This window comes from Scophthalmus maximus, chromosome 13 (assembly GCF_022379125.1).
Source record: "Scophthalmus maximus strain ysfricsl-2021 chromosome 13, ASM2237912v1, whole genome shotgun sequence".
NCBI lineage: Eukaryota > Metazoa > Chordata > Actinopteri > Pleuronectiformes > Scophthalmidae > Scophthalmus > Scophthalmus maximus.
This window is the reverse complement of record NC_061527.1, coordinates 19,573,134-19,594,469: the sequence shown is the minus strand read 5'-3', so window position 1 is coordinate 19,594,469 and position 21,336 is coordinate 19,573,134. Positions and strand designations below refer to the sequence as shown.

The 21,336-nt window shown below is 47.3% G+C and overlaps 1 protein-coding gene across 6 annotated transcripts; it reads right to left on the bottom strand.

Moving 5' to 3' along the window:
• Positions 1-283: 283 nt before the first annotated feature.
• LOC118318391 (cadherin-24-like) lies at positions 284-21,336 on the bottom strand. Of its 6 annotated transcripts, none has more exons than XM_047336878.1 (15): positions 21,191-21,336; positions 16,429-16,520; positions 15,761-16,332; positions 10,850-11,144; positions 9,942-10,061; positions 9,393-9,560; positions 7,278-7,459; positions 6,367-6,623; positions 6,123-6,259; positions 5,834-5,955; positions 4,811-4,928; positions 4,358-4,666; positions 4,035-4,224; positions 3,508-3,907; positions 284-1,901 (listed from the first exon to the last, which is right to left on the bottom strand). In XM_047336878.1, the coding sequence occupies exons 2-15, from the start codon at positions 16,445-16,447 to the stop codon at positions 1,023-1,025; spliced, it is 3,768 nt and encodes a 1,255-aa protein (XP_047192834.1). In that variant the 5' UTR covers positions 16,448-16,520; positions 21,191-21,336; the 3' UTR covers positions 284-1,022. The 6 variants fall into 6 exon arrangements, with proteins under 6 accessions (XP_047192834.1, XP_047192835.1, XP_047192836.1 ...); XM_047336879.1 differs by lacking the exon at positions 21,191-21,336 and adding an exon at positions 20,547-20,792; XM_047336880.1 differs by lacking the exons at positions 16,429-16,520; positions 21,191-21,336 and adding exons at positions 14,256-14,328; positions 14,422-14,539 and having other exon boundaries at positions 15,761-15,884.

The window sequence follows — 21,336 nt, the reverse complement described above, 5'->3', positions numbered from 1 at the left end:
AAGCGAACCCAACGAAATACATTTTATCTAATCTCGTGTGGGTGAAATTATCGGGGACTCTGCAATTCATAATAATGATAATAATAATAACAAAAATAATAAATTTCATTTGTAGAGCACTTTTCATTGATGAAAGTAATCTCAAAGTGCTACAGAGTAGAAACAAGATAAAAAAGGGTTAAAAAGAAAAAATCATTTCTGCAACAGTTTAATAACTGCAAATTGGGACGCTTCATTTCCTGCATGTCCGTTTGCTTTCGAGCAATGACAACTACAGTCGATGCTGATTCATATCTACATATAGACATCGTTTACTGATCTTTCACAACAGTACACAAGTCTTCAACAGTGACAAACGAATCATTTCTGTGTGCAAATTGCATAGTGAGCAGACTCTGCTCCCTTAAATACGGAGACCACTCGCTGGAGTCGCACCCTTCTCTGCAGGGCCGCGGTGTGCGAACGCACACAGCTGGATTCCTCGGAGGGGGCTCGGTGAACATGTGGACCCGCCGAGCTGTGCCCTTGTGTGGTTTTAACACTCTCCTATTCAGAGGCAAGCGTCGCATTCGGATTCCGGGGACTCTTAAGTGAGCGTGCCCCTATTAAACTATCAATATTAAATATTACAATTGCAGTCAATTTTTAACGAGGCCCCATTTTCAAAACAATGCAGCTTTCAGGGCTCGGAAATCAATATTTTAGAGAAAAAGTGAATTTTTCATCACTTTCCCCTTTGAAAGCCCGAGTGCATTATTAATATCTGTTACGAGAGTGTGAAAAGTGACAGAATCCATATGCGTTTTTCTGAACACAGTGGAGGTGAAAACTATATGCTTGTGCACTGATTCCACCTCGAATCCTCACTGTACTGTCAGTCTCATGGATTTTCCCTGGCAGTGGGGGAACAGCAAGAGGAGTCCTGTCAGAGGCGGTGTGTTTTGCCACTCCCGCTGTGTTTAAAACCCATCACTGTCAAGAGAGCGCTCCTCTCTTTCAAACCTCTCCTTTTCTTTTGCAGCCTAGAAATCCCATCTCTGTATTCCTTTTTCTTTGTCCACTGTTTGTTTTTGAGTCTCATTCGGAGCGGCCTCTGTAGCCTCACCTCCCTCGGCTGCCCGCGTCTCGCCGCCCTCCGCCTCCCTCTCCTTCTCCCTCTCTCGTATGATCTCCACCAGCCTCTGGAACTTCTGGTTCAGCTCCTCCATCCCCCCCGCCGCCCGCCCGTCGTCCTTCTCCCTGTCGCTCTCCAGCGAGCTCAGTGACTCGGCCCTTGAGTCGCGGCCCTCGAACTCGTAAGTCTGCAGTGAGTCGTAGGGCGGCTGCGACAGGTCAAAGGTGACCTGATCCAGGCGGAAATTCAGGAGGTCCTCCATCCGCAGCGGCTGCAGGTTGGCTGCTTCGGCTGTCGCGGGCTCCGCCCCCAGCGGCCAGCCTCTGTTTTTGCCAAACACTCCTCCGGGTAAGGGCAACGTTTGTGGGGTCAGGTCCTTTCTCTGGAGTCCGCACATGTTCAGGAGTTGAACTCCCGCCGGGTACAACCCGCCGCCGCTGCCGCCGCCTGTCCCGTTCACACATGCCCCTCTGGCGTTGGGATTCAGCGAGCCCACAATGCTGTACGTGTCTGCTTTCAGGTAAACGGGGGGGTTTACGGCGTTAATCTGACCACCATGCGAGTAATTTCTCTCTGAGACGGAGGGAATGGAGGAATCAGTATCAATGTCATCTATTGTGCAGCTGGTGGCTCCCGTGCTGATCTGCGTCTGCGACGACCCCGGCCGGCCCTCTTGCTGGTTTGACGAGGAGCCGCCGTGACTCTGGAGCGAAGACTCATTCGGGTCACAGTAGGTCAGGTTCGCAGTGTCGTCGGCTGTCGTCAGCGCTGCTTCTGCTGGGTCCGTCTGCCGGAGAGGAGAAGAAATTAGAGATTAGATGATTCAAAAAGACATGCGAGGATAAGAAAGACAAAAATGGCAGTTTTTAGCAAAACATTGCTTCATCATGAAATGTAATCACCACTGCGTGATTAATGCTGAGCGTTAAACACCACTCAGGGGATTTGCATTGGGTTATATTTTCTGAATTGATGTGATTAGATCATTTTCGAAATTTCATTATTTTTAATGCTTGGGGTTTCCGGTCGATCGTCTGAATGTCTTTTTCTTGGATCATAAACCCTAATGTGTTTGGACAGATTCCAATTTCATGTCTCTGGTAGCCTAGAACTTTAAGCTTGAATCTTCCATCTTGAATATTAATGTCTGGGGTTTTTCAATTCTTTTTTTTGAACTTTTAGAAAAAAATTAATAGCTACACACGCCACAAGTCCCCTACTGTCCACACATGGCCACACATACTTGAATCTCTGTGATGGAGATGATCTGAGATCTGCCTGTACTGAACGTTTATTTTTATATTTTGGCTTCATGTAAGAATGAGAAAAATGTTGATCCTTAATATAGAACTCAGTGAGGAATAAGAACAGTCTGGTAGACATTAAGTTGTCTCTTCATATGGCCAAAATGTAATTACTTAATTTGGATTAAAAACCAATAATGTCCTCAGTCAGTTATCTAGTACGACCACCGTTTGCCGAGGATCAATACCAGCATGGATATTTATTTCTTCAGATTGTGCGGTGAGAGATATTGGAGCATGCTTTGGAGTAATGTTATTCTAACGATACAGGCCCACGTTTGATGGTAGTATGGTGTCGCCTAGGGACCACTACCTGGGCTCCATCAATGCGACATCAGTGCTGTCTCCACATCACAAGTGCCACAGTGGAAATAAGGCTGGGACAATATTGTGTTATCTCTGACACTTTGTAGATGTGTGAGCCAGGGTCCTCTCTCTTTTTCTCATCTCTCACTCTCTCTCAATGTGTCAAATTAGATAAATTACACTCAACTAAACAAAGACCAAAAAGGCTGCAACTGTCTATACATTGACATGATCATGAATGAGTATCATTTGTTAATTCTAATAAATTGCTCATATACAGTAGCTACAGTCAGAGGCACACAAATCATCAAACACGGCTTAGTTGAAGGCCATTTGCTAACAGCTCTCCCTTAGTTAAAGAATTCAGAGGAGAAGTCAGTTTTTATGTCTGATTTGAACCAATCAATGTCAAGCAACCAGATGCTTTGACCTGACTTGAAAAGATGAGCAATTGAGTTTGAACTTGAACATTTTTTATTTTCGAAATACGAGAGCCCTTGAGCCCTCTGTCTACCTTTGTGGAAATGTGAAAATTAGAAAATACTACTTACAGTCTTGAAAAAACTGATTGAATCAAACCACAAAAATTAAGATTGGTGATTTAATTCGACATTCTGAATTCAGTGGTACTTAAAGTTTTAACATGTGTTGAGCAGGGATTCCATTTCATGGTTAGATATTAATCTACTCATAAATGATTTTGTTTATAAGATCCTTACAGCCGTTTCTCTGCCTCCATGTAATTGGTGCATATTTTAGTATATTCATAGTCTATTGTCTGACCTTGGCCTGATCCGGACTCTCTTTTGTATCAGCTATGTTTGCTTCCCCGCCTTCATTTCTGTCGGTGATGTTGCTATTCGCCAGCGTGTGTGCTGCCTCATAACTAGCAGCGCTCGTCTCGGGGGGGTGCAGCAGAGGCTCAAAGGTGCTCTGGTTCTGGATGACAAGGGAATTGCCAGCACGACCTCCGGTGAGCCCCTGGGTCAGCTGTGTTAACTGCAGACCCGCCTCCAGCGGCCCGGACGGATAATCTCGGAGAACAGGCAGCGTGTGGATGCCGTAGCAGAGGCGTCCGTAGAGTGGAGCGGAGCCCGGCCGCTGCTGAGGGTCCAGGCCCGGGCGCGGGTTACGGCTCCAGCTGTATGTCCTGGCCCTCGGCGGATTCTGCTGGGTGTACCATCTGTGCCAAAAAGACAAATGTCAGAGAGGCACACAGTCACACACAAACACGCACATGCTCCCATAAGCCACCATGGCAAGGATAAACTTCCTCTTCTTCCTTGTTTATTTTTGGGGGCACAGCTCACATGTTTCTGTTGTGCATGTGCTGTATCCTGTGCATGCTCTGCAGCGCCGCGATGTCAAACGCCGCGGTGTCGGCTTCCCCTCCCCCCTCGTCATCGTAGGATATGATGTTCTCCCTGACATCATCCTCCTCGAAGGCGGAGTGGGAGTCTCGCTTCTGATTGCGCAGTGACAGCGAGAGCGCACACACCACTAAAGGGCAAAACAGAGACACATGACCGCATACTCTTACAGGACGTTACAGGAGCGGCCTGACACAACGGCTCAGTGTCTTTCAAAAAGTCACAAACAGCATAGTTACAGTACTTGGGGAGACCAAACCTACCCAGCAGAGTGGTGACACAAGCCAGCATGGCCAGTATGGTGACCAAGCTGAATATGAGAGACGGAGAGGTGGACGGCATGGGCAGGCAGACCATGTGTCGCTCCCACCGCCTGTCCCTCTGCCTCCCCCTGTCCTCCGTCTGCATGCCCCCACGCAGACAAGGACAAATGGTCACGGTGACCGTGCCAGTGTTGGTCAGGCCCGAGGCCCCGTCGCGCAGCACGACTGGCACGTAGAGGGTGAGCAAGGATGAGGAGAAGCCAGGCAGGGGCTCCAAGGCTGACTGGAGCACCAGGCTGGCTGTCACACCTGGTAAAGTGGCAAAGAAAACACACACACACACACACACACACACACACACATCAAACACGGTTAACTACACGTCAAGCTCATCCCAGTTCTGGCTGGTGTCGTGTGTCGAATGGAAACCAAAAAGAGCAAAGTGGCTGCTACCTCCCGTTTCCCTGATGGTGAGATTGAGTGCAGAGCTGGACTGTGGAGGGATGCTGAAGTGGACCGGCGTGTCCTGCCCTCCCTGGTCCCTGTCGATGGCTCGCAGAACCTGAACTACCTGCAGAACAGGGAGCTCGGTCACAACGGTCCATATGGGCATGTGAACGTAATGAAAACAAAAGACTCTGCCATGTAAAAAACAGTCTTTGATGGAACTGCTGCAAGTTGACATTGGTAATATGAAGTTGGGATAAATGCCTGTGTTAAACTGCAGAAACAAACTTACTTCTAAAGATTTTAAGAAAATACCCAACCTTGTTTTGTCATAATTTATATGGTCGGGTCCCCCCCCCCCAGTAATAACCACTCAGAGTAATTTCAGTCTATAATTACCTCTGCGATGGAGCCCACCAAAAGGGATTTATAGGAAACAATGAATCGAGTAATCCAGCGTTACTGTTTTTAATTTCACCGTTTATGGTTCACTCTCCTAATGCTGTGTGCGAGAGCTGCACTTAGCCACGGCGGCAAACGCGAAACCCAACATGTCCCACAGCTGCTGCTCCACCACAGTAAAAGCGTTCAGCTGGCCACGAACGGGGCGGGTTTAATTGTGAAGGGAGCGCCAGAGAAAAAAACTTTTTCCTTTTCATTTGTCGCTGAAATTGGCGCTGTATAAACAAATTGATATTTCTTTGCCTTTGGATAAGTCTTTAACTTTGCAGGGAGTAATGGAACAAGAAAATAAGAACATTTTAGAGGCGTACAAGTAGTTGCTGTGGCATTAAAATGCTTTTGCTGTCACCAAGGGAACCAAATCAGCCAGGGCTGAATAATCGCAAGGATAATTGGTAAAATATTGTTGTGTCCAAAATCTGCCCCCCCCCCCCCCCCCCCCCCCCCAAAAAAATATTAAAATTTCATGCTTTCAAAAGTAGTCACACTGAAAGACAGTGGACAAAAATGACCCGATTCGATTCAATGTCAGACAAATGACAAAACAAAAGAAAAACAAGAACGGACCTGACCGGGGGCACTGGAGTCACATACAGACGTTGTGTACTGCCTGTCCAACTCGGGCGCATTGTCATTCTGGTCTAGTGTCTCTATGGCAACCACCACCCTTGACACAAGATTTGGATTGTCTGAAAGAAAAAAAAAAGGGAACCAACACTAATGTTGAAATGATTGCTGATTTTCTATCATTTACACGCCTAGCTTTTTATTCTCCAGGCGGTGCTTTCGTTGCAATATGACCGCGGCGACGAGGTCTGCTGCTTGCGGCGCCCAAGGGCAGAGGAGGCCGACGTACCCCTCTGCGTGGCGATGACAGTGATATTGTGCCACTGCTCCTGCTCGCGGTCCAACTCCATCACTGTGCTGATGAAGCCTGTGTCGGAGGCGATACGGAACAGAGCCTCGGGGTCCGACTGGGGATCGATGGAGTACCTGGGATGTAGTGCGTGAGCGAAAATAAAGAAAAAAACACGGTGAAGCCAGAGACAGTGAGTGAGTGAGTTAGTGAGTGAGTGGGCAGGCAATGGTGTAATAACCACCTGATGTTGGAGCTTTGTCCCGTGTCCGGGTCGACGGCGTGGACCCGGCCCACGGAGCAGACAGGGGGGCAGTTCTCAGACACATCCAGGCGGTACTGAGCCTGGGAGAACTGCGGCGCCTCGTCTGCATTGAGCACCATGACCCGGACCGTCGCCTGGTCCTTGAAGGGACCCTTCCTCAGGAACCGAGCGTCCACCACAGGGTTGGCAACCTCCACGGAGAAGGTGTACGAACTGCGGGTCTCGTAATCCAGCAACTGTCGGAAGAACAAAAGCATCTTCAATCTGGAGGCTGTGCTTCATCGAGGGGCTTTTCATTTATGATTTATATTCATATGTGCTTTATATCACTTCACACATACAGTGCCTCATAATTGATATACAGTAAGATACTATTCTTACTCCTCTTCAGCTCATATGATCCATGCTGGGCTCTCTTTTATGTCACGAACACACTTGTCCGTTGTCTGTTATTTCCTCCTCATTATTTCAATTTAAGATTTCACTGATCAATAATTTCCTTTGAATGCTGTCAAAACTAATCAAAGTAAAAAGGACACATTCACAGTGGCTGCCTCGAACATGGCATGCCCGCATGAAATGAACAATCTTTTCGCCAGCTGCTTACTAGTTCATTACTATCAGTTCGTTGTTGCTCATTAGTAGCCCACCGTACCGTAGAGTCCGTACCTGTCGGCGACGAAGGGAGTTTGAGTTTGAGCACTGATGAGTTTAACTCACCGAATAAAAGTCATTTGCAACAACAGACTCCTTTTTCCCCGCATCGTCACATATTAAACCTCGTTCTCATTATGTGGCAATTTAAGCTCCATCTGCCATTATTTAAAGCCTTTGTTAATAATGAGCCAAAGCTGCTTTACACACTTTACAGCTCACGTCGCTTCGCTCACCTTGTTGAGCTCAATAATCCCCTCTCGGTCTCTTCCGGTGATATTGAATATTTCCGCCTCCTCGTTGTCCAGGATCGTGAACTCCAGCTGCGCGTTTTCTCCCAGATCGGGGTCGGTGGCAGTGAGGCGGCCCACCTCCACGCCCGGCGCCGCCAGCTCCGACACAGAGAAGGACCACGCACCTGCAGGCAGGGACACAATGGATATAATGGCTCCGAGAGCTGGCACTGGATAATGATTGGTCTCCACGTAAATGACACATTTTGAAGGAAGGATAATGTCTGGCTCCATTTTTAGAGAAAAACACAGTCTTCAGCGTTGTGAATCACATAATGCTTGAGGCCATTATGGCTTTTATCATAGGAGAGGTTCATTCATAGATTTCAAGTTTAAAAGAGGGTCCCAGTGGAACAGTAATTAGAGAGAGTAATCACTCCACTTGTTCGTTTAGTTTAAGTGATGGGCCACAAAATCCACAGATCTTGCTTTTATGCATTAATGCTAAATCTAATATGAGGCTTCAGACGTCGGAATTATTCAGCTCAAGTGTCATTTTACAGTACAGGCCTGCGTGGTTTCCCTCTAAGGAGCTACACTGTAGAGCACAAGGAGAATTTTCAGATTCGCTTTGAAACGCAATTCTCTTTTGTGCTGAAACATTTAGTTGGTGAATTGACAAATCAATAGGCAGAAAACGGATTAACAACTATTTGTAATAAATTGTCATCCATCAAGCCAAAGTGGTAAATATTTGCCAACTCAAACTACTTACACGTGAAGAACAGTTTCTTCAAAATCCTAAATTGAGTATGTTTGGTTTCTGAACTGCCAGCGGGACGATTCAAACAAATCACTTTCTATCCTCAGAACCGCGGCGGTCATTTTAAAAGATCAATCGATGGATAATGAAAGGCCTTCGCTCTACTCATCCCATCGTAAAAAACTCAGCCTGTAAAGCCTCTAATTAATTGTTATGCAGTTATCCCATTCATTTATTCATGAATGAGCAGATGCATTTATTAAACCGAGAGCTGTCACTGTCACAGTCTGCCCACTTGGCAAGCGCGAATGTGAAGCCGGTGATCTGTGCCAGGTCATGTCATTCGCTGGAAATGACCTCTGCGCGCTTGTGATGCAGCATCACGCAAAGCGACCGACTCAGAACAAACGCTGTCTTTTTGATCCGGGCAGCTGGATCTGACTGGCTCTGATTGTTAATTATTCAAATCCACTGTTTAATGAAAAGCATTTGAAAAAAATCGCATTCAAACGGCATGTTAAATGAGCCTTTTTGCCTAAATCATGGCATTATTGTCAAACACACACCAATGACTGAGAGCGCGGTGGCGAGGGAGGGAAGACATAATCAGATAGCGGTCAATAAATAACGCACGGTTGGCATTTGTAAAATATTAAATTGTCTCCATAAAGCGTTGTGTTGCAGCACAATATATGAACGCGAGAGAGAGGGCTTTAAACATTAAGACGAAGAGGCTGTCAGGCAGACAGAGTAGGGGAAATGGGGGGAAAATGCGAGCAAGAAGAAAAGGTAGGTTATAGAGAAAATGGAGTTTATGTCCCAAAGTGTTAGACGCATTCTGCAGTGATTTTACCGTCTACTGAAGGGGAAAGCACTGAACTTTAGGATGAAATATTAATAGCGTGGAACAGGGAAAAGCTCGGGAAAAGAAAAGAGCAGACATGATCTTTCACTCTTCAACGTGAAGCCACAGTCCACTTGAACCTCGGGGGGGGGGGAACCGAGCGGGAGTGTTTGTGAATGTTAATGCCCGTCATCTCGCACAAAGGTTATGTTATTGAAGCTGATGTTAGAAACAATAGTAAGGGAAGAGTGGGAAAAAAAATCAAAGGGGAAGACGCTGAACTGACGAGTGGTTGAGCTACTCCAGCATCTTATTCTGAAGGTGTCAAGACAGCCAGGACCCAAAGGAGGCAGAAAAATACCAGACTGCTGCCGTAAATGCCATTACAAGATATTTCATCATTTTAATCTTTACTCTTTCTCAGACACACACACACACACACACACACACACACACGCTATAGAGATTGAACGCAACCGACAGTTGCTGATCTGATAACAGCAGCGCTTACTCCGCCTGAAGTGAGGGGGGTTGTCGTTAACATCGCTCAGCCTCACAGTGACAGTCGTGGTCCCTGATAATCCGCCCAGATGGCCCCCCATGTCTTTGGCCTCGAGGACGACCAGATACTCATCCCGGGTCTCTCTGTCCATATCAGGTACGGCTGTCCGCAGGACGCCTGGTGGAGCGGGCCGCGGAGGACAGAAAGAAAGAGAGAGAGAATAAGGAGAAGAAGAAAGAATCACCACAGAGACAGATTGCAGTGACTACATCTCTAGAAATTGGCATCAAAGCGAGACAGATGCATATATTTAAGAATCAGGACATTGGAAATAATCTGACTCCAGGCTACTTCCGTTTCTGAAACCCATCATATTAAATGTTGGTTAAAATGTTCCTTATCCTCACTGGACATATGGTGGGAAAAGAACACGCCATATGATATCTAACAGCACCACTGGGATTTAAGTGTATGAAGTGTAATCGTCAGCTGGAGAGGCATGTTGTGGTAAACAGCTTTGAGCGGACGTGTGGTACATCCCCTGCAAAGCTCACAGACCTGTCTGAGGATCCACAGAGAAGCAGTCCTGGCCCTGAGTGACGGCGTACACCAGCCGGGCGCTGTTTCCATACGTGGGATCATCAGCATCTCTGGCAGTGACTTGGATTACGGAGGTGCCTGTGAAACAGAGGAGGCAGGTGACAGGTTGAAGAGCCTCCGTTTCAAACTGGTTCATAAGCGATCTGAAAGTGATACTCCACTCAAAATAGATCGTGTGAATATTAAATGCATACATCTGCAGGATTAAAGAGGATTATCGACTCCTTTGCTGTCTGTCCGTATTGCACAGTACGCTCGAAACAATTAGGTTCGCACAAGTATGTCTTGAAACTCGACACTGGAGCTGTGTCAGAAAATAAGTATATTTAGCCTCATTCTGATAAAAGTCTAAAAGGGCTCTGTACTTAAATATATGAATTCTGTTCTGTATAAAAAAAAATCTGAATCTGAACACATGGCCCTGGGCTCCTGGAGTTGTGATGGACATCTCCACTATTTTCTGATATTTTACAGAAATAATGATGAATTAATAAGAAAATAATAATCTGTCTGTATCAAATCCTATGAATTGGTAAAGATGCTCATTCCGCCCGTCAGGATGAATTGTTTCAACTTGTACGATCCTCTGACTTTTTATCTTTCACCATCACAATGTCAAAATTGCAATTTACAGCCTCACAGACTATTACACACTGTCTTAAGAATGAATAACCTATTTATTTTTTTAACATCCATATAATTATGACTTAGTGAATGAGATTTCAGACACAGCCTTAGTCTTGTTTTGCCATGAAGACTCATTGCTGTTGGAATCCATTGTAAGTATGAACCATGACCACACTACCAAATTTTTACGGCACGTTTCGAGCGGAGTATGCCTTTATGTGTTGTTTCATGCGCTGTACCAATGTTGGCCATCTCCGGCACCATGGCGACATAGGCTTCTTTGGGGAAGATGGGCGGGTTGTCGTTGATGTCCTGCACTCGGATGATGAACTGGGACGAGGGCTCCAGGGCCTGGCCGGTCTCGCGGTCCGTGGCCGTGGCGACGAGGCGGTACTGGTCCTTCTCCTCGCGGTCCAGGGACTTGGTGACGTGTATGTTGCCTGTGTTGCCGTCGATCACAAACACCGAGCCCACCCCCTCCCCCTCCAGCTTGTATTTGGTGTGACCGTCTCCTCTGTCCATATCTGTGTGCAGCTGAAATAACAAAAAGCAAGTCAATTACTGCGAGACCTTCGGGGGGGGGGGCAAACATGGCGGGACGCCGACGCAGGTACCGCTCATTAATGCTCATCTAATCGTCTCGCGAGTGCCGCGGACGCGACTGTGTAAAATGAGTGATGGATAATAAGGCGGGCTTGTGTTCAGTGAGTCGGAGATATGAATGGCACCAGGTGTGGAAGATACATAAGGGACCAGGATGAGTAGCGATGCATACAGCCTATCAACTCAGTGGACCAAACGTGCCACTGGGGGCTCGGCGAGGGCAAAACCACATCCATGTGGACAGTGGCCGTGCAAATGTCCTTACATGTGTGTTCACAGAGACGCATCCTGCAAACACAGGCGGGATCCGTCTGTAAGTCTCTGGGTCTCTCCTATATCCATCTGTCTCTTTCCCCCCTTTCGTGTACATCCATCTGTCTGACTTTCCTCCTGTCTTTCAAACCACCTCTTTTTCTCTCATGTCTGTTTCTTCTCATCAAGTTACCTCAGTTACACACGATGCCCATCTGCTCACATTTCTCATTCCTCCCTCTCTCTACCCCCCCCCCTCGCTTTTGCTCCACGGTGCAGAATATTGGTTCAGTATTTCATGGCAGAGAGGGTATTAGTGTGCGCTAGATAGGTAAAAGGGCCAAACGCACAGAAATAGAAAGCTAAAGGGATTACTCAGCCTTCATCACACTGAGCTTTCTGACCAGGAGCCTTCACATCTCTCTGCCCTTAAGGCGCATCTGCACATGTTCATAATCCACAAGGCTTACTCACAACCTCCGCCGTGGACCTGGGATGCTCACGAGCGATGAGGCCTTCGATTTTCAAAATTCTGCCGCAACAATGGCCGTTTTACGAATTTCACGTGATTGACATTCCTCCTCGTTTTTGCACAGAAACAGAAAAATGGAGATATCTAATTGGCTGATGGTGATGATGATGCGTGTGGAATAAGTCAGTGTGTTGGTGTGCTGAAGAGAGCCGCACACGTGACAGTGTTTACACATTGTAACATAGTGTATGTTAACATCATATGTCCATGCTGCACAGTAAGCAGGCAGGAACCAGGAGAATGTATAAGATTAGTGATACATTCCGTGTGTGTGTGTGTGTGTGTGTGTGTGTGCGTGTGTTGGGAGGATAAAGTTGGGGATTATAGGAACTCATGATAGTCTACCCTACAAATTGCAAGATAAGGGACTCTGGGTTTTTTATTCATCCCTACATCCCCTCATCCCACTCACTCCTTTCTTCCTTGAAGCGAGCTTCGATTTTGATCCCACACTTCACCAGGAGAGACATCTTTGTTAGAGTCTTCGCCTATTTCGCTCTCTCTCTCACACACACGCACACACACGCACACACTCTCCATCCCCTTCTCTTTCTATCAGGCCCCTTCTCTCCTCACTCTCTAATTGCTGGCTCAGTCCTGCTGTGCTTCAGTCAGCATGGAAAAACACTCTCACGGCGGGGAAGAAATTTATCCACCGCGTAAAAACAAAGCCAGTTCTCCTTTGTCACTCTCTCTCTCTCCGTCTCCTACTCTGTAACCTGAATTTCCCACACTCTCGCAGTACTTTCACCTGTGCGTTTTTTCTTCTCCTATCTGCTCCATTTCCTCTGCAGCAAAACTCTCCTCCTTATTTTCTCAGGGCGTTGATGCGCCTGCGATTCGCCTCGAACCTCGCACCGGTAATGGCTTCGACATGATCATCTCCCCTACTTTTGGCAAACAGGCCGAGCTGCCGCCGAGAGAAAAACCATGTGCGTCTAAGCCCTTCGCAGTGCGGCGATGCTTTATTACACACCAATATCAACATCAAGACTGCGCTTGCAGGGGGATTGAACAGTTTCTTGCGTCTCCTGATTGCTTTAACACCCCCCCTACGCTCACTGTATCAATAACAAGCGGGAAGATTAAACATTTATGAGGTGTACACTGCACTGGTAAGAATCCAATCTAGACTGTCACTATAAAGTATACTACTAGCTACAAAGTGGCTGGCAACAGCCCCTGTTAGCGTTACAGCTGATATAATCCCACTCTGAGTATACTGTGGCTGCCAGCGGCCGCATTAGCGCGGAGCATCTGACTGTGAAATGGTACGTGTAAACCCGGGGGATCCAAATGGTTCAGGTGCGCGGGCGGATTAAATAGCCTCGGACACTTTTTTCACGCTGCGACACCGGCGGCAGGCGAAGGTTGCTGGTGCGGCGACGGCACAGTGAAGACTCGAGTGTGTGACGCGGCGAGTGGGGGCACTGGTGTGCAAACCCCTTGAGGGCACGACGGGGAGTTTTGGGCACAGAAAGAAACGTTTGAGGAACTAAAAATATATATTTTTCCCAATAAAAGTATTTGTGCGATTGCTAATATTCACAATAAAGGCACAATTTGCTCATTTGCTCTCTCGCGATAGGATGGGCCCCAGGAGCCGGTGGTCCTAAATACAGGAGCCAATAAGAATGCACCAAGTGTCTGCCACATCAGGGGGACAGCGGTTATCGAGTACTAGTAGATATTTTGTGCTTTTAATTAGACATTTGATATTTTGATTATTTGGCATTGATTAACTGTTTATTTGAATTTACAGACGTAACTGTCCTGTTTGGCCTATTTTGTTGTTAATGTCTTGGTTTTTTATGATGATTGGTCTGACCAGCAAATTAAATGTCCCATTTTGTTCTGTGTTTAGTGGGTGAGTTGAGTCTCATAAAAAAATCCTGACCAATTTTAAATTTGGGTTGCATCACGCACTAGAGGAGAATCTTTCTTGTCTTTAATCTCAACATTGCACACAACCGCAAGATTAAAAAAACAAACAATGGCACATCATCACGCACTTCAGGATATTATAAAGATTATAAGACGTCTCTCATGTGACCTCATGGGGCAGCAGATGTAAGCGAAATGGAGAGGGGCGTGGTGTGACAACTTGCTTGTGATATTAATAAACAAAGGCACATGGCTGGGAGTCCGGATGGGAAAATGTCCATTGAGACATCTGGTAAGTTCTGAACTGTCAGTTTTAGTATCTGTCAGCAGTAGAATTCTAGCTGACGTTCACGTCAGGGGCTAGAAAAGTTTACCTTGGCTCTGTAGCTCTGTCGGCTGCTCCTGTCTCTCCGTCTATCTCATTTGGCTGTTGCACTTCAGCAAGGCCTGTTGCAATAGTTACGTTATCGGCTTATCACACAAAACAACAACGTGAACTCAATCATTTTCATTGACCTCAATAATAGCCATTGTGTTTACATGCGCATTTGTTGCTGTAAGGATGACTGTCGACAACGTTCGGCCAGCCGCGCTGCTGCTTCTTTCTTCTCACCTGCTCTGTGTCGGAGGCGCAGCTCACCAACTGTGGTGTTACCATCTGCTGGAAGACGTGCATTATTTAAACTTTGGATAAAATCTCTCTCGGCAGCGACACAAATCGTGTAAGAGGAGAGCGGTCACATGATTCAGTCTCAAAAAAATGGTATTAAAATGACGATAATGTCGTTTATCGCAATTATTTCTGGGACAATATAACGTCCGACGAAAAGAAGTTAGTGACAGGCCTAGTTTCAGCTTGACGGTACTGATCCGATCATCCCAATGTTAAATCGTAAATATCAAACATGTTTGATAATTATTATTAAGATTCTGCGGGCAGTTTGGGAGGTTAAAGAAAAACACTACCAGCCAATCGGGGACAATCACTGATACCGATCAGCGCTCCAGACCGGGGTTCAATTGGCCCGAAAATAAAAGTTGTAAACATTTGTGTCACGGGCCGCATGAAGAACACATTAGTTTGAATTAGTTTGACCGTGACTTTGAAGCAGCTGTATAAAGCGCACACTGACTTACAAATGGAATTTAATGAAGGTTCATATGTGAGAATATGGAGCGGCGTGTTCCATTCTCCAAGTGCTTCCCCCATTCCCCGGTGAGCAATAACACCAAGCGTCCACGAGTTTCAATGACACACGGCAGCGGAGCCGCAGCGCATGGGGAAATGAGTCAAACTGAGTGAAACAAGTTATCGCTGTGTCCTTTCGCGGATAATAAGCAAACATGTAAATGCATGTATTTGGGGCAGAATAGGTTTTTGTTTGTTCAAATTGAAATATTCCTGGCGTGATAATGATTTCTCCGCAAGATATATTCGTTCTGTGTGCTTGCAAAACACAATCTTTGAAAAATCTGTGCTAAAAATGTCCCAATGCACTCCCCGAAATAACTCACAATCATAACTCTGCAGTGGATACAGGTGATTCACATGTAGAGATGCAACAGTTCATTGATTAGTATTCGACTACTAAATTAATCGCCAACTATTTCGATTTTTGAAGTAGATTTTATGAAATAGAAAGTCAAAATTCTCTTATTTCAGCTTCTTAAAAGTGAATATTTAGTTTCCTTTTCTCCTCTGTAACAGTAAACTAAATGTCTTTGGTGTGTGGACAAACAAAAACATCATCTTGGGGTTTTGGAAACACGATTTTTTCATTATCGATCAAACAACTGGTCGATTAATCGATAATGAAAATAACCGTTAGTTGCAGCCCTTTCCACGTGTGCATGCTGACTCGTGGCGACGGCAGCTCACCCGTCCGATGAGCACTGGCTCGGGCCCTCTGTACTCCTCGATCACAAAGAACTGGTTCCAGAGCCAGCTCCTGCGGCGGCGGGGGCGAGGCCCCGACCGGTCGTCTTCGGACGCCGTGACCCATTTAGAGCGGCGGCCCCGCGTCCTCTCAGGCGGAACGTCGCCGGCACCAGCCTCCGAACGGAGCCGAGGCTGGAGAGAGCGCTCCTCCTCTGAACTCGGCACCAGGCCGCGGCCATTAATTACACCTTCAACCACTCCATTAGTCAAATCGCTCCTTTCCTCGCGGTTCACGGTGAGTTCAGATTTCAGCGCGGCTGTTTTCCTCGCCGTGTTGTTCTCAGAGTCGAGTTCATTAGGATCTCTGTCGTTTAGTCTAAAGGACACATTTGGCATGGTTCTCATGTCATCCTTTTTATTCTGCAGCTGGCTCTCCAGCTTTTGGTTTCTCACAGACACGACGTCCGCGGGGTCTGGATGGGCCAACACTTGGTGTCTTTCGCCAAGTGTTACTCGCAAATCCTGATCTTCCTCTGAAAGGCCAACGGCCACCGAAATGCAGTTTCTTCCCCCTTTACAGAATAAAAGCAATAGAAGCACTATCTGTGCTGCCATAGCTGAGCTTCACCAATCAGTCTGTTTCAAAGAATAACTGAGGAATGGCCGACCAGAAGCACGATGATTCATCTTGTGTTCTTCCTTCTGCTGCTTCCTGCCTCTTCTTTCTTCATTTCATCTTTTCCCCCATGCTGTACACATGCTGCATCGGATCACAAGAGAGAAAGAGAGGGAGACAGAGAGCACATAATTAGTGTGATCTTCACCGTATTCATCAAGACGGCGAACAAGTCCTTCAGGATACAGACCCAAAAAGACAAAGACACGTTGACATATTTTGGAGGAGGATATTTTGAGACGAGTTTGTAGGTAAGTTCGTTTGAAAAGCTCAGTTTGCTAATCTGAGCTCTCCGCCTGCTGTTGTAAAAAATATTTGGGAGTTTTGAACGTCGCGGTCTAATATAAATATATAAAAAAGAAGAACTCACTTTGTACCAGATGCTTCTAGTCCCATTATTCACAACGCTGTTGTGTTTGAATCTCGTTATTGATCACTCACTTAAGTGAGGTCTATAAAGAATTTCAATTAATTTGCTGACTGAGGTCCTGGCAGTGAGGTGGCGCTCAGGTACTCTAATGTTCCTCGTCGAACGCAACCGCCAGGACGTCCGGTGATTGATGTCGTCCCTAAAGATGGTCTGCCCGTGCCTCAATGTCCAGCAGACAAAGAAGTTCCCCGCCTCCTTAAGAGATTAATTACACTCATAAATAATCTAAATCAATGACTTGTCCTCATTTCCCTGAAGTTTAACGACCTGAGTTTTGTTAGTATTTGAGTCGGATCGCGGCCATTGATCTTAAGAAATTTGATGTACTGAGAAGTGTCAGCGGCTTAACAAGACTGAAAGTGTTTAATTGCAGTTTTCTCCTCCACGTTCCACCTGCATCCATCACTCCCGCCTCGCTAATTCCACCCAATGAATGTAAATTTTCTGACATCTGTTTTCGCCGTTATGCACGCGTGGAGGCGTGCATTTTAAAACACACACACACACACACACACACACACAAACACACACACACACACACGCACTTGCACGCACAACGCAACAGTGCATGAGTCACAGATTTGAATAAAGTTTTGGTGAATTGACTACACTTGGAACAGATTTACACTGAAAGACTTAATAGGCTGAAAGAATTGCTCTGCATAGCCTGCTATAGATTACATGGTGCACATTGATAAACCTAAATACTTTGGTTTCATCACGCCGAATACATGTACAGTTGGCTACAAGTGCCTTGATTAATTTACACTGAAATAAGCACAGGGAGGGCCCCATAATAAAGCACAAGTCTTTGAAGGCCGTGTGTAATATGAACCACATCATCTTCTGATATACCCAAAGCGATACGCGACATCATATGCAAGGAAGGACACATAAAAATGAAACCAATGTTCTCTTTTTTGACTTCAGATACTGACCTACTTTTTCTGCTAAGCGGGCTTGAGAAGAGAAGAGTCAATTTGAGAATTTGATCATAGGACATATCAAGTAATGTCTCCCTTTACATCTTCCCCCCCCCCGGCCTCTGAAGGAAAAGAGAAAAATATGGGAGAAATGCTCATGTTATTCCTCCCCCCTTACATTCTGCACAGCAATTACTCCCAAGTCATCCGTACGCGATGCTTCGTGTTCTGTTTTGCCATCACCTTAAATCTAGCGAAACACAAGAAGAGGCTCCTCAACACTTTTTGTCTTCCTCAGCTTTTGTGCATTAGCAATAGACTGAGCTCACGGCTTACATCTCCCCCTGCCAGCTTTTGCTCCAAATGCCTTTTTGCCGGCAGTACATGCCATTCACTGCCGTTTGAAGTCCTCCGAGTACGAGTGCGCATGAGATACAGTACTGTGTGAATCGTACGGCGGCGGGGATGTGGAGGATGAAAGCGTGAGGACGATTTTTGCTGTTGCTGGCTGAGAAAGGGAATGATGAGTGGTGACATGGCTCTAAATTGCAAAGCGCTGTTTCAGTCTCACTTCGCTCTGCTTCCTCGAGTCGCTCGACTGCAACAAGGGCTATTTCGTTCTTTATTAAAAATAGCCTGTGCATGTCAGGCCTTTTACATAGGGGGAAAAACGGGAGATGGAGGCAGAGGGAGGGTGGGTGGGAGGTTGTAAGTACTCTGGGAAGGAGCAGGGGGTGGGGTGGGGGCTTTAATGTCCAGGCCGTGGACAGACTCTCTCTCTCTCTTGCTTCTCCCACTCATCTTAATGCGTACAGACGCTCTCGTCCGTCCCCGCTGCCTCTCCAACTTGCAACACAGAAATCTCTTCGAGCCTCTCCACGTCAGGGCCCGAGAGCAGCGGGGGCCACTGTGCTCAGCACATCCGTCACCTTATTACTGTCAAGGCTTTTGCACCCAAGACGACTTCACCTTTAAGTGATACAGCCTGCCACACACGCGCACGCACGCACACACACACACACACACACACACACACACACACATTGCAGAGAGCAAGTGTTGAGCCGTGCACTCCTCCGTCACATGGAAATGCCCCTGTGGTTAAAATGTGCTGTACTCTAATAACTGGATCCAACAGTTTGAGTGTGAGGGGCTGTAGTTAGTAGACGATCTTTGACATTACACTGTAAATCACAGAGAGAGGGGCATTATGACATTTTACACACACACACACACACACATCTGGACCTCTTATTAGCATACATCCGGTAGAGAAAACACTCAAACAGCCCCAGAGCGTGACCTTGTCTTGTTGGGACGGAGCCCGGATGTTGATGTGATTTGCACACTTGGTCTAACTCTTATAATGAATTTAACATCCCTCCCAAAAACAAAATATGTAGCTGTTGGCTACTAACCGATGACCAGCGACCCCCCCGCCCCACATTTTTTTGTTGTTGTTTTTTTTTAACCAAGAGTGCGTCTCCCTGTCCCACGCGAGAGGTGATCGCGGCAGGTGAGTTGTATTGAACGCGCAACGAAACGAGCGCTCCCTCACACGCGCACAAACAGCTACAGCCTGCCTACCTTCCTACCTACCTTCCTTCCTTCTTACCTTCCTTCCTTCCTTCCTTCTTACCTACCTTCCTACCTACCTTCCTACCTACCTTCCTTCCTTCCTTCCTTCCTTCTTACCTTCCTTCCTTCTTACCTTCCTTCCTTCTTACCTTCCTACCTACCTTCCTTCCTTCCTTCCTTCCTTCTTACCTTCCTACCTACCTTCCTTCCTTCCTTCCTTCCTTCTTACCTTCCTTCCTTCTTACCTTCCTTCCTTCCTTCCTTCCTACCTACCTTCCTTCCTACCTACCTTCCTACCTTCCTTCCTTCCTTCCTTCCTTCCTTCCTTCCTACTTCCCTACCTACCTACCTTCCTTCCTTCTTACCTTCCCTCCTTCCTACCTACCTTCCTTCCTTCCTACCTACCTTCCTACCTACCTACCTTCCTTCCTTCCTACCTACCTTCCTTCCTTCCTTCCTACTTCCCTACCTTCCTTCCTTCTTACCTACCTACCTACCTTCCTTCCTTTTTCTTACCTTCCTTCCTACCTATCTTCCTTCCTTTCCTACTTCCCTTCCTACCTACCTTCTTCCTTCCTTCCTTCTTACCTACCTTCCTTCCTTCCTACCTATCTTCCTTCCTTTCCTACTTCCCTTCCTACCTTCCTTCCTTCCTACTTTCCTTCCTACCTACCTTCCTTCCTTCCTACTTCCCTTCCTACCTTCCTTCCTTCCTTCATACTTCCCTTCCTACCTACCTTCCTACCTTCCTTCCTACTTCCCTTCATTCCTACTTCCCTTCCTTCCTTCTTACCTTCCTACCTACCTACCTACCTTCCTTCCTTCCTTCCTTCCTACTTCCCTTCCTTCCTTCTTACCTTCCTACCTACCTACCTACCTTCCTTCCTTCCTACTTCCCTTCCTACCTTCCTTCCTACTTCCCTACCTACCTTCCTTCCTACCTTCCTTCCTACTTCCCTTCCTTCCTTCTTACCTTCCTACCTACCTACCTACCTTCCTTCCTACTTCCCTTCCTTCCTTCTTACCTTCCTACCTACCTACCTACCTACCTACCTTCCTTCCTACTTCCCTTCCTACCTTCCTTCCTACCTCGCTCGCTCGCTGGTTAACGAGAGAGGGGAGCGCGGCACGTTATCCCACAACGAGCAGTCTGTCAAAGCGGCGCTCGGTTGCACTCACCTCGCCGTTTCATTCAGCCAAAACAAACAAATGTGGGGAACATCTGCTCTGGGCAGCCGACCACAAAAAGGAAGACGTCCGCGTCCGTGCCCATTACTTGCATGCGAGCTTCAAAGTGTCGGTTGAAACAGTTGGAGAAAACTGAGCGAAGTACCAAGAGGAGCCGAGCACCGAGCACCGGGGGGGACCGGGCACCGAGCACCGGGGGGGACCGGGCACCGAGCACCGGGGGGGACCGGGCACCGAGCACCGAGCACCGGGGGGGACCGGGCACCGAGCACCGAGCACCGGGGGGGACCGGGCACCGAGCACCGGGGGGGACCGGGCACCGAGCACCGGGGGGGACCGAGCACCGGGGGGGACCGGGCACCGAGCACCGGGGGGGACCGAGCACCGGGGGGGACCGAGCACCGAGCACCGGGGGGGACCGAGCACCGAGCACCGGGGGGGACCGAGCACGACTGCACGGGCGTTAAAGAGACAACGTCCACTTGGATGAGCCGGCGAGTCGCGGAGATCTGGAGAGGAAAGAAAGTGGAGGAGAGAACAGATACGAGAGAGGGAGAGAGAGAGACTGACGGAGGGAGAGAGGGAGAGAGACAGAGAGACAGAAAGAGAGAGGGAGAGCGAGAAAGAGAGCTTACCGTGTGCCCGCGGTTCTCCGATGTAACGGAGCTGAAATGTTCCAACGTGGGAGAACACGCCGAGGTTCATCTGAGCTCAACGTCCACTATCTCTCTCTCTCTCTCCCTCTGTCTCTCCCTCCATCAGTCTCCCTCTCTCTCTCTCT